The sequence below is a fragment of the Lontra canadensis genome, unplaced genomic scaffold, assembly GCF_010015895.1.
Source record: "Lontra canadensis isolate GAN:19392208 unplaced genomic scaffold, GSC_riverotter_1.0 scaffold65, whole genome shotgun sequence".
NCBI classification, from domain to species: domain Eukaryota; kingdom Metazoa; phylum Chordata; class Mammalia; order Carnivora; family Mustelidae; genus Lontra; species Lontra canadensis.
This window is the reverse complement of record NW_022631059.1, coordinates 3,191,241-3,203,822: the sequence shown is the minus strand read 5'-3', so window position 1 is coordinate 3,203,822 and position 12,582 is coordinate 3,191,241. Positions and strand designations below refer to the sequence as shown.

At 35.9% G+C, this 12,582-nt stretch overlaps 1 protein-coding gene across 6 annotated transcripts in view; it reads right to left on the bottom strand.

Annotated features, from left to right (window-relative positions):
• Nucleotides 1-12,582, bottom strand: part of SYCP2 (synaptonemal complex protein 2) — a 61,407-nt gene that overhangs the window by 29,922 nt on the left and 18,903 nt on the right. For all 6 annotated transcript variants that reach the window (XM_032878873.1, XM_032878870.1, XM_032878872.1 and 3 more), the window contains 3 exons: nt 11,609-11,704; nt 6,316-6,376; nt 419-567 (listed from right to left, as the gene is read on the bottom strand). In XM_032878873.1, the coding sequence (XP_032734764.1) occupies nt 419-567; nt 6,316-6,376; nt 11,609-11,704 (306 nt within the window). The remainder of the gene's footprint in view (nt 1-418; nt 568-6,315; nt 6,377-11,608; nt 11,705-12,582) is intronic.

Genomic DNA, 12,582 nt, shown 5'->3' with positions numbered 1-12,582 from the left:
CTTTTCTCAACTTCTATACCTGCCCCTGATTTACTTCTTCTGAGGTAGATTCTGTAATTCTCGCAAAAAAAAGTTTAATATCTTAAAAACATGGTCTTGCCTCAATTCACTTTGTTAAACACCTAACAGGAATCCATTAACTATTTTGAATACTGCAGCTTATTTTGTCTTCTGAGATTCTAACAGCTGTCTCAAGGATATGGCTAACAATCTGATGGCTATTCCATAATAAAAATTCAAAGAATTAAAAATCAGTATGTCATTTTAAGAATCCTAAGGGGGAAAAAAATCAATGAAATTTATAGCCCCACATAACTGCAACTTTCCAGAGTTATGAAAATATTAAAAAGAATTTTATGAAAATAAAAAATAAAAATATTTTATGAAAATAGATATTAAAAGGAATTTAAACACTTACCCTATATTTACTTGCACCGAAAATTTTTTGTGTCACATTAGTTATTTCCAATGATGCGTCAAAATACAAAATCAATTCTTTCCCTTCTCTTTTACTAATTTTTACTATGTTTTTCAGAATTATGGTCAGTAGCTTCTTCGATTCTCTCACTGTATACAAACAGATCACACTGATTAGTTTATATTCATTTCTATGATACCACTCTCTAGGTATACTATAAATAAGAAAGTCACATAGCGTATTAATTAAATTGAAGTGAAATAACATTAACTTTTAGGATTTAACAATCAATTCCAGTGTTAACTACTTATGCAAACAAGTCAATTTATTTTTCAGAATCTCAGTTTCCTGACCTATAAGTTATAAGCTAATACAATAATTAATGAGCTAAAGCCCAAATATGTTCTGGACACTAACAGGTTCCTAATAAATATTCCTAGAACACATCTAAGAAAACTATTTGCTAAATTTAAAAGGGGCAAACAAAGAAAATAACTTTAGTTCCGTACATAACTATTTTTCTAGGCATAAGCATCTATTCAAGCATTTCTCTTAAATCCAGCTGTTACAAACAAGTTGACAGTAAACAACTGTCAAAAACCTTGAGGGCCAGGAAACTGAAGAAGAGTCAGTGCGACTCCTCCATTAATTCGACTGATGAACTGAAAATACCAGAAGTGCCAGCTTTTAAGAGGTGCTCACCACCCTTCCTCCCAGTATTCACCAAAGAATCACTTGGCACCCAATTAGCGTGCCTGTATTGTGGACTAAAGGCCACTTGTGGCTCTGCGCTACTTCTGATGCTGCGTCTGTTGATGACTGTCAAGTCACCACACTGGCCCCCAATGTGTACTTTTGGGCAGGAGGAAAACATCCTGATGGAGATGGAGCATGCCAAGTAGAAAAGTTTGTCTCTACTTCAAGAAGTTCTACTGGCTACTTCAGGACATAACCTACAGGGCAAATGTCCCTACTGGCTACAAAATTCTGATTCCTGTGAGGCTTATTCAAGCAGAATATGTGTTACATGTTTTTGCAACTATGTGGTCATGAAAAACTTCCGCAGTAATGTCCTCTGATGGCTTTTGGAATTACTAATTGCTTGAAGACAGTGGTGGCAGTTTCTAACTCAAAGAGTGCTGGTGGTTTCATTTTGGAAAAAACAAAAGTCATGTGTCTCAACAGTTACAAGTTTTCAGGCTTTAGAGATGAAAGTCTGGGTAGCTTTGAAGACAACAATGTTTTAAATTCTGATGAATATTAGAAAATTTATAATCCTTATGGATATTTTGATTATTATTTTGTTTGGATCATTTTTTTCTGCAGCTTGCCATGAACTTGTAGTAAATACAATATTTGTTTCACTGCTTACCTAAACATGGTATTAGAATTACTTCAAATATTGCTGAATGTTTTGCACTTTTTTGTACAAAGTATTCTCCACATATACTGTGACAATCTATAAAGAATCTATTGATATTTGTTATATTTTATTGTGGGCTTTGTTGAAATTTTTGGTATCTCCTGTAAGTGCCTGGACTATACCATGGCTTGCTTTTAATTAGCAATATTACTGAGATACCAAAACATTTATTTTGCTGCTTGCTAAACAGCCAAGTACTGGGGGGCACCTGGGAGGCACACAGTCAATTGAGCATCTGATTCTTGGTTTTGGCTCAGGTCATGATCTCAGGGTTGTGACATCGAGCCCTGTAATGGGTTCTGCGCTCAGCTCAGAGTCTGCTTGTGACTCTCTCTCCCTCTGCCTCTTCCCCCACTGCACATGGGCATGCACGCGCGTGCTCTCACTCTCTCTCAAATAAATAAATCTTTAAATAAGTCTAAGTATTTATAAATAAACATATTTATATGAGATTCAAATGCACTATATGAATACAATATTTTCTCCTACGAAGGCATTTAAAAAATTTTTAAGATTGCCCATGGGGCCTTTATTTTATCAATTCTTAATTTTATATATGAAAGGGTCTAACTGCCTGCAATCCATCACCGCTACTGCTTCCCCACCCCTCAGTCTGCAACTAATGAAATTCTTTTTCACTGTAAATATTGAGTTCCAGATTCTACTTTTTTTTTCTTACTTCCATGTGTGCCCTTCATGTAAAAATTCACATATCGTCCATTCCATACAAGTTACACCAGACTACCACTGTGCTACAAAGGACACTAAAGGATGCACATGAACAGCTGGGTGAAGAGATACACAGTGTGAGGTCTGGAAGGGTCTGGAGCACAGGAGCACCTGTCCCTGAGAAGCTTAGGGTGCCCCGCCCTCCAGGCATGAAGGTTCATTCTTATTCACCAGCCAGGAAGCTCCAAAAAACCCCTTTTAATCCATACATAAAGAACTTAATTTTTTATAAAAGTGTCCTCATATAATTAGGAAGAGTTAAATGTTGGAAAATAAATCTGAAAAATCAAGTTTTGCTATTAAAACAATGAAAATAACTTTTTTTTGGCCCAATTATGTGCAACTATGTCTGGCAAGATGCAAAAGACAGAACTTTATTAGGAAGTGGTAGCAGTGATTAGCATGAAAATAAAGGAGAGAAAAGAAATTCAAAAAATGTTAAGAGAAATAAATGAACATGAAAAATGATTAGTTGAGGGAGAAGAAACAATCAAGAATGCCTCCTTCTGGGGGACCTGGAAGGTTATCATACCTTTTGTCAAATAGGAAATAAAGGAGAAGTATATAGAGCTTAGCTGGGAAATTGGGAAAAAAGATTCAAAAATAAAAGTGTAGTCAACAGTATCAAATGTGGGGGAAGGGTCATTATAAAGACTGAAAGTGTGCATACTGATATTAATAATAAAATTGGGGCACCTGGGTGGCTCAGTGGGTTAAAGCCTCTGCCTTCAGCTTGGTTCATGGTCCCAGGGTCCTGGGATCAAGCCCCGCATCGGGCTCTCTGCTCCTCGGGGAGCCTGCTTCCCCAGACCCCCTGCCTGCCTCTCTGCCTACTTGTGATCTCTGTCAAAAAATAAATAAAATCTTTAAGAAAAAATTAACTATTATGTTGACATGTAAAATTTCAGTTGAGTGGGATGGAAAATAATGTAGTAACAGCAGGACTGAAAAGCAGGAGAAAAAAAGATTTGGTAAAAACGATCTCTCAAAATTGACTGTGAATGGAAAAAAGAGTGAGCCAACTAGAGGAAGATGATGATCCAAGTAGGTTTTTTTTGTTTTAAAATGCAATAATGTAGGTACCACAAATATAGAAGATGTTAAAAAAAAAAAAAAGATGTAAAAGTTAAAAAATGAGGGGAACCTGGCTTGGTCAATGGATCTTGATCTAGGAGTTTTAGGTTCAAGCCCCAAGGTGGGTGTAGAGATTAAATAAAAATCTTTAAAAAAAAAAAAAAAGTATGGGAGAAAACATTATGCTAAATGAAAAATGCCAGTCATGAAAAGATATATACTGTATAATTCCACTTAAAATAGTCAAATTCACAGAAGAAAAATGTAGAATGGTGGTTACCAGAGGCTGAGAGGATGGGGGGAAAAGGGAAGTTGTTTAACAGGTATAGAGTTATAATTTGGCAAGATGACAAAAGTTCTAGAGATCACATTCACAACAATGTGAATATACTTAACACTACTGAACTATACACTTAAAAATAGTTAAGGTAGTAAATTTTATGTTGTATTTTTTTAACCACAATTTAAAAAATTGGAGAAACTGGGTGAGTGGGTACATGGAAACTTATTTATATTACATATACTAACATAAATATGCATATACATAGGTATTGTTGAAAAGAAGTACCCAGAAAAAAAAAAAATGCTATACGCTGTAAGACTCTATTTAAAGGAATTGCAGAAAATGTCAATTTGTCCATGGTAGAGAAAACATCAATGACCTCCTGGGGCTAGATCTTCCTGAGTATAGATCAAAAAGAGCATAAAAAACACTTAGGGGTACTGGATATATTTATTACCTTGAATTGCATAAGAGTTTCACATGTGTTTATACACATGAAGACTTAACAACTTCCTGAATCTGATGGAAGGTCATCTACAAAAAACCTTCAACTAACATCATGTTTGAGGCTCAAATACTACATGTTCTTCCCAAAGCAAAGATCATGAAGAAGGCAAAGACGACCTCTTTTACCACTTCTATTCAATACTGTACTAGAAGTTCTAGCTATTGCAGTAAGGCAAAGGTAGGAATAAAGGAGTGGGGGAGAATAAAGGGAGGGAGAAATGGAGGGAGGGAGGAGAGGTGGGGGAGAGGGATAAAGGAAGGAAGTTCATTAAGGAAGGGCATACAGATCAGAAAGGAAGAAGTGAAACCATATCTCTATTTGCAGATACCATGACGGACTGCCTAGAATATCCCCAGGAATCCACACTACAACTACTGGAACTAGATAGTGACTTGCAAGTTTGTAGGATACAAGGTAAGTATTTAGAAATCAATTGTATTTTTACATACCAGCAGAAAATATCTGGAAAATGAAATTAAAGATCAATTCTATTTATAATCATATAAGATTAAGATTGAAGATGTGGGAGTAAGTTCATCAAAGGATGTGTACGACTTCTACACTGAAAACTACAAGGCATTGTTAAGAGAAGTTAAAGACCTGAATAAATGTAAAGCTACACCATGCTTGTGGACTCAGATACTTAGCTACTGTTACAAGGTTGTTTCTTCCTCTATCAAACTACAGTTGCAAACATAAATCTAGCAGGCTTTTTATAGCAATTGATAAGTCAACTCTAAAAGATATATGGAAATACAGAAGGTCTAGAATTTCTAAAATAGCCTTGAAAAAAACCACAATGTTGGAAGACTTACACTATCTGATTTCAAAACTAACTATAAATCTACAAAAATTAAAACAGTGTGATACTTCTGCATAAGGAACGGCAAGCAGATCCATGCAGTGGAGTAGAGCTTCAAGAAACAAGATGTGCACTTCTATTGGCCATTTGATTTTCAAATCGGGAACCAATGAAATCCAATGGGGAAAGGAAAGCCTTTCATCAAACAGTCCTGTAATAATTGCATGTCCATATGAAAAAATGAACCTCAACACCTGTATCATACCATAACCAAATGTTAATTTGAGATGGATCAAAATCCCAAACATAAAAGCTAAAACCACAAAGTTTTTTTATAGACAAACAAAAGAACATCTTTGTGACTTGGTAGTAGGCAAAAATGACTTAGGCACACAAAGCAACAAGTACAATGGGAAAATGTGATCAAGTGAACTCGAAACTTAAAGACTTCTGCTCATGAAAGATATCCCTAAGAAAATAAATAAGCAAGATACAGATGGGGAGAAAATACTATTACACAGAACATCTATCTATCAGAAGACTGGTACCTGCATATGTAACAACTCAAAAACTTAATTTAAAAAAGACAGCCTAGTATAAAAGGACGAAATATTTAAATGGATACTTCACAAAGGAATATATATCAATGGTCACCAAGCGAATGCAAAATGACTAAAATATATCTTGATATCTGAATATGTAGTGGTACCACTCTGCAAGTTGTAGGACTTGGCCAGCAGTTATATACACAAATATAACAATCCCAGTTATATTTGTGTAGCAACTAGATGTTTGGATCCAATCAAACTAATAGGATGAAAGGCAAGAGCTTTGAACATATTGACAAGAAAGTGGTCATAGGTTTTAGACTAGATACAGAAAACAAGTTCAGGAAGGAGTTGAAAAATTGGGGTGGAGGAAATACAGGTTCAGGTAATACTGGCATCAAAGTTATGAATGTGAATATATGAAAATTTTGACTTTGTTTTCATTAGTCTATTTTTTCCGCAGAGAGCATGCAGCTGCTACCCCATGTGATTAGAGTCAAGAGGAGAGTTAGAGAAAACAAGTTTAATACCTTCAATGCTGTATATTTGTACTTTATCCTCAGGGACAGTCACTGCTTCCCACTGATGATCCTTAAATAAAAACAGGTTTGACTATAAATAAATAATTTACTTCTGCTTTAAATCTTCTTTAAATACCAATTTAAAAATGTAGAAGTTATTCAAACAATAAAGTTATTTTTTATTAAGTATCACTAAGTAACACATTTCTTGCTACATCGATTGTGTAATACATTATAAAGTGTCACATTTAATCTATTTGCTCACTTTTAAAAGGAAATACTGGTATGATTTCATGGTATAATGGTATAATTTCTTGATTTTGACCAAAAAAGCAATCGCTACCATTAATATTTATTAGAGGATATCCTTTTTTTTAAAAAGTTACCAAATCCTGTCATTTATGCCTTTGAAAGAGTGTGAAATCCTACGTATTCCTCAATTCCCACTCACTGATTGACCGACCTTAGATTCAAACACTGAATGCACATGAATAATTACCATATTTGCCCCTCCCCCTTCCATGAGCTTTCACTGAAAATTTGTATAACTTAATAAAATAATACTGAATTCACAAAAAAATCTACAGGAAAAATTAGATATCATTCCTAAAAGATGAGATCCTAAAAACTTCCACTAATCTTGTAAGGAAAATAGATTTCCTTCTTTTGTTACTTAAGGACATTTTATAGAAATTCACCCTGAACCCTCAATCTCTTCACTAACTCCCTCCACTTCTTTTCCTTAGTTGAAACGTGTCCATATGCTGAGGGCACCACCACTGTCATGGTATCTCCAGGTAAGGTGCTAATTCTCCCATACCTCAAAGCCTCAGGGTCAGGAGGAAAGGGTTGCTACCCTCTTCTCTGCCCCAAAGCTTTGAGCAACTTCTTATTTTCTATGTGTAAAAACACTTGCTCCTTTGAGGCACACACAAAATGGTTGTTTTGCATGTGATGCTTCCTGGTTCACTGACTCCCCTTCTAAGAAATTTTTATATTATGGAAATGTTCATGATTTTTATTTATTTTTATTTTTTAACTTAAACGCAATTAACAGTGTATCATTACTTTCAGAGGTAGAGTTCAGTGATTCATCAGTCTTACATAACACCCAATGCTTGTTATATCATGTGCCCTCGTAATGCCCATCACCCAGGTACCCCATCCCTCCACGCACCTCCCCTCTAGCAACCTTCAGTGCGTTTCCTATCATTAAGAGTCTCTTATGGTTTGTCTCCCTCTCTGATTTCATCTTGTTTTATTTTTCCCTCTCTTCCCCTATGATTGTCTGTTTTGTTTCTTAAACTCCACATATGTGTGGAGATCATATGATAATTGTCTTCCTCTGATTGACTTATTTCGCTTAGCATAATACCCTCTAGTTCTATCTGCGTCATTGTAAATGGCAAGATTTCATTTTTTTGATGGGTGAGCAGTATTCCATTGTGTGTGTGTGTATCTATATACACACACACACCCCACATATACCATGTGGGGTATATATATACATATATATTACACACACACACACCCCAATGGAATATATACAATGGCACTGTATTTATACACATGTAATACAATTCCACTGTGTGTGTGTGTAATACAATTCCACTGTGTATATATAGATGTATATCTATATATACATACCACATCTTCTTTATCCATTCATCTTTCCATGGACATCTGGGCTCTTTCCATAGTTTAGCTATTGTGGACTTTGACTATTGCTGCTATGAACATCAGGGTGCATGGGGCCCCTGAGAATCACTACCTTTCTATCTCTGGGGTATATACCCAGTAGGGCAATTGCTGGGTCATAGGGTAGCTCTATTTTTAACTTTTTGAGGAACCTCCATGATGTTTTCCAGAGTGGCTGCACCAGCTTGCATTCCCACCAACAGTGTAGGAGGGTTCCCCTTTCTCCGCATCCTTGCCAGCATCTGTGGTTTCCTGACTTGTTAATTTTAGCCATTCTGACTGGTGTGAGGTTGTATCTCATTGTGGTTTTGATTTGTATTTCCCTGATGCCAAATGATGTGGAGCATTTTTTTTTCATGTGTCTGTTGGCCATTTGTAAGTTTTCTTTGGAAAAATGTCTGTTCATTTCTTCTGCCCATTTCGTGACTGGATTATCTGTTCTTTGGGTGTTAAATTTGATAAGTCCTTTATAGATTTTGGATTCTAGCCCTTTTTCAGATAAGACATTTACAAACATCTTCTCCCATTCTGTAGGTTGTCTTTTGGTTCTGTCAACTTTTCCTTTGCTGTGCAAAAGCTTTTTATCCTTATGAAGCCCTAATAATTCATTTTTACCTGTTTCCCTTGCCTTTGGAGACGTGTTTAGCAAGAAGTTGCTGTGGCCAAGGTCAAATGTGCCACATGTGCCTATGTTCTCCTCTAGGATTTTGATGGATTCCTGTCTCACATTGAGATCTTTCATCCATTTTGAGTTTATTTTTGTGTATGGTGTAGGAAATGATCCAGTTTCATTCTCTTGCATGTGGCTTTTCAATTTTCCCAACACCATTTGTTGAAGAGATTTTTTTTCCATTGGATATTTCTTTCCTGCTTTGTTGAAGATTAGTAGGCCATAGAGTTGAGGGTTCATTTCTGGGCTCTCTATTCTGTTCCATTGATCTATGTGTCTGTTTTTGTGCCAGTACCATACTGTCTTGATGATTACAGCTTTGTAATAGTGCTTGAAGTCCGGAATTGTGAGGCCACCAGCTTTAATTTTCTTTTTTCAAAATTCTTTTGGTTATTCAGGGTCTTTTCTGGTTCCATACAAATTTTAGGATTACTTGTTCCAGTTCTGTGAAAAGTGTTGGTGGTATTTTCATAGGGATTGCATTGACTGTACAGACTGCTCCGGGTAGCAAAGACATTTTAAAAATATTTGTTCTTCTGGGGCGCCTGGGTGGCTCAGTGGTTTAAGCCTCTGTCTTCGGCTCAGGTCATGATCTCAGGGTCTTGGGATCGAGCCCCACATTGGGCTCTCCGCTCAATGGAAGCCTGCTTCCCCCTTTCTCTCTGCCTGCCTCTCTGCCTAATTCTGATTTCTCGCTGTCAAATAAATAAACAAAGTCTTAAAAAAAAAATTTGTTCTTCTAATCCATGAGCATGGAATGTTTTCCATTTCTTTGTGTATTCCTCAATTTATTTTATGAATGTTCTATAGTTTTCTGCGTATAGATCCTTCCCCTCTTTGGTTAGGCTTATTCCTAGTATCCAACAGTTTTGGGTGCAATTGTAAATGGGATTGATTCCTTAATTTCTGTTTCTTCTGTTTCAGTATATAAAAATGCAACTGATATCTGTACATTGATTTTATATTCTGCCACTTTGCTGAATTCCTTTATGAGTTCTAGCAATTCTGGGGTGGAGTCTTTTGGGTTTTCCACATAAAATATCATATCATCTGTGAAGAGTGAGAGTTTGACTTCTTTGCCAATTCAGATGCCTTTTATTTCCTTTTTTTGTCTGTTGAGGTGAGGACTACTAGTACTATGTTGAATAACAGTGGTGAGAGTGGACGTCCCTGTCCTATTCCTGACCTTAGGGGGAAAGCTTTCCAGTTTTTCCCATGGAGAATGATATTCACAGTGGGCTTTTTGTAAATGGCTTTTATGATATTGAGGTATCTTCCCTCTATCCCTACACTGTGGAGACTTTTAATCAAAAAAGGATGTTGTATTTTGCCAAATATTTTTTTCTGCATCTATTCAGGGGATCATATGGGTGGGAGGCAACTTTAAACATTAGACTGAGTTACCAGAGAGTATCTCTATAAAGAAGCAACACTTACACTGAAATCTAAATGGGAAGAAACTGAGATGTAAAGATCTGGAAGTTTCTGGGCAGAAGAAAAAACAAGTGGAAAGATCTGAAATGGGCATGATCTTTGTTAAAGAAAGAAAAAAAAATGAACGTGGCTGGACCACAGTAAGCATAGACAATGGTCTGAGATGTCAGAGAAATAGCCAAGGACCAGATCACAATGACCCTCATACACAATGTTAAAGAGACAGAAGGAGGATTTTAAGCAGCCACTACATGGAGAATGGCTTTTAGGAAAGTCAGAGAATACAGGGTGAATATACTACTGCCAGAGAAATCCAAGAAAGAGAGAATTCTAAATATGCATTGTGGAGGACTCTCCCTGCCTTTCTAGGTTCTTTTCTGGCACATGGCAGGCATTTAACATTTATAAAGGCTTTTTATACTATACCTACCGGATATCATACTATAATTGCTATTTTCTTGTTGGAATCATCCACTAGACCACACTGCATGCAGGCAGGGACTACATAGATCCTATTCCACCCTCCTCTCCCAAACCTGAAGTTCATTTCTAAAGATAAACTAGTTAAAAATATTCCTACAGACTCTACTGGAATAAATACACCAATAAAACTGTGAGTGACCCTGAGAAGCTGTGCTAATATTTGGAACTCAATTTTAATTAAGTATTCTATGACGATGCTCTAAAATAAAAAGAAATAAGGGTATGTGGAAAACCTCAGGGGCATTTGCTTAAAATGTCTATCTATAGTTTACCTGGAACAAAAAGCAGGATTTTACGAGACAGAGTAAAAAGCCTAGCACCTCATTAAAATTTAGCAACTGCAATTAGATTAGTAAATGCAGATCAATTCTTAGTTGGATTTTTATAAAGCAACTATATAGTCCAGACTAGAAGTATGCCCCTGGACTAACTATTAAGTGGTAGATATTTGTAAACAATGGCTCAAGAATTCTCTTCAGGTTAAAAAGAAGTCAGAAAATACACCATCTGGTTGGAAAGTTTAAATATAGCTACAATACAGCACATAAAGAACTACAGCATTTCCAAACACTACCATAAGAATCAATACCTCACTATTTTCAAATAGAAGATTTTATGAATGGATAAGACCACTTACCAGTATTTGTTAAATTATTTTTTTAAGTGAGTGCCTCTACATTTGAGTAACTGGCATCTTTTCTAGATTCCAGTTCATATGTTCATATGAGTGTTAAATGTTAGGTAATTAACATGTAATTTATTTCTGAAAAATCTTATGTTAAAAAACTAGTATGAAAATCTAGCATTAATTTTTCTGTTGCAATTAGACATCAGAAATAATCTTCATTTCTAATTAATGGAATGGGCTACCATGCTAATCAGAACTATAGGGTTAATAGTGAAATCTATTAAAATAGCCAGAAAAACAAATAAACAAAAATCCACATTCTTAAATTAAAACATTTTATAACACATATATACACACAAACATAAAATGACAGACGGAATGAAGCTTACATCATTATCTCCAGCGATGTAGAATGACAGAGTCTGGCTCCCAAGATTAAAATCTATCCAAAATTCCTCAAGTTTTTCATCTGAAGGTATTTGCAACTAATAAAAAAAATAAAAAATTATTATATACAATGATTTTAAAAATGACAATAGAAAATTATGACTATGTTATAATCCTGGTTGAGTTTGTTTGTTTGTTTGTTTTAAAGAAAAGAGGAAGGGCACCTGGGCGGCTCACTGGGTTAACGCCTCTGCCTTCGGCTCAGGTCATGATCCCAAGGTCCTGGGATCAAGCCCGAGGGTCCTGATATCAAGCCCCGCTTCAGGCTCTCTGCTCAGCAGGGAGCCTGCTTCCTCCTCTCTCTCTGCCTGCCTCTCTGCCCACTTGTGATCTGTCAAATAAATAAAATCTTAAAAAAAAAAAAGAGAGAGGACAGCCAGAAGATGAGGTAAGAGAAAGAGCAGCTAAGCACAACATTTAATCAGAAACAATAAAAAGAAATGCTGCTTTAATACCTTACACAGAAATTAGCTAGTTCCAAGAAATCACAAATATTCCAAGTACAAATAAAGGTTGAAAATATTAGTTTGACTATATTATTGAATGCTAAATCAATAATGGGCTTGACTTAAAGGGAAAAAAAGCAAATCTGAAGTACAGCCTTATAGTTCAGTTTTCCTTGGCTACAAATACGTCACTTCATAAAATGGCTCTTAGACACAGAATACTAGCCCAGCTGTACTTGTGATCAAGTTATGACTATTTTTAACAGTCTTGTCAACTTGTAACCTATAATTCACTAGATCATGTATCAAAGTTCACCTAATACCTAAAACATGTTTCATTTATTTATTTATTCATTGATTTATACATTTTAACTCTTCTGATACAGAGAGATACAGACAGAGAGCATGAGCAGGGAGAGAGACAGAAGAAGGAGAAGCAGACTCCCCGCTGATCGGGGAGCCCAAAGTGG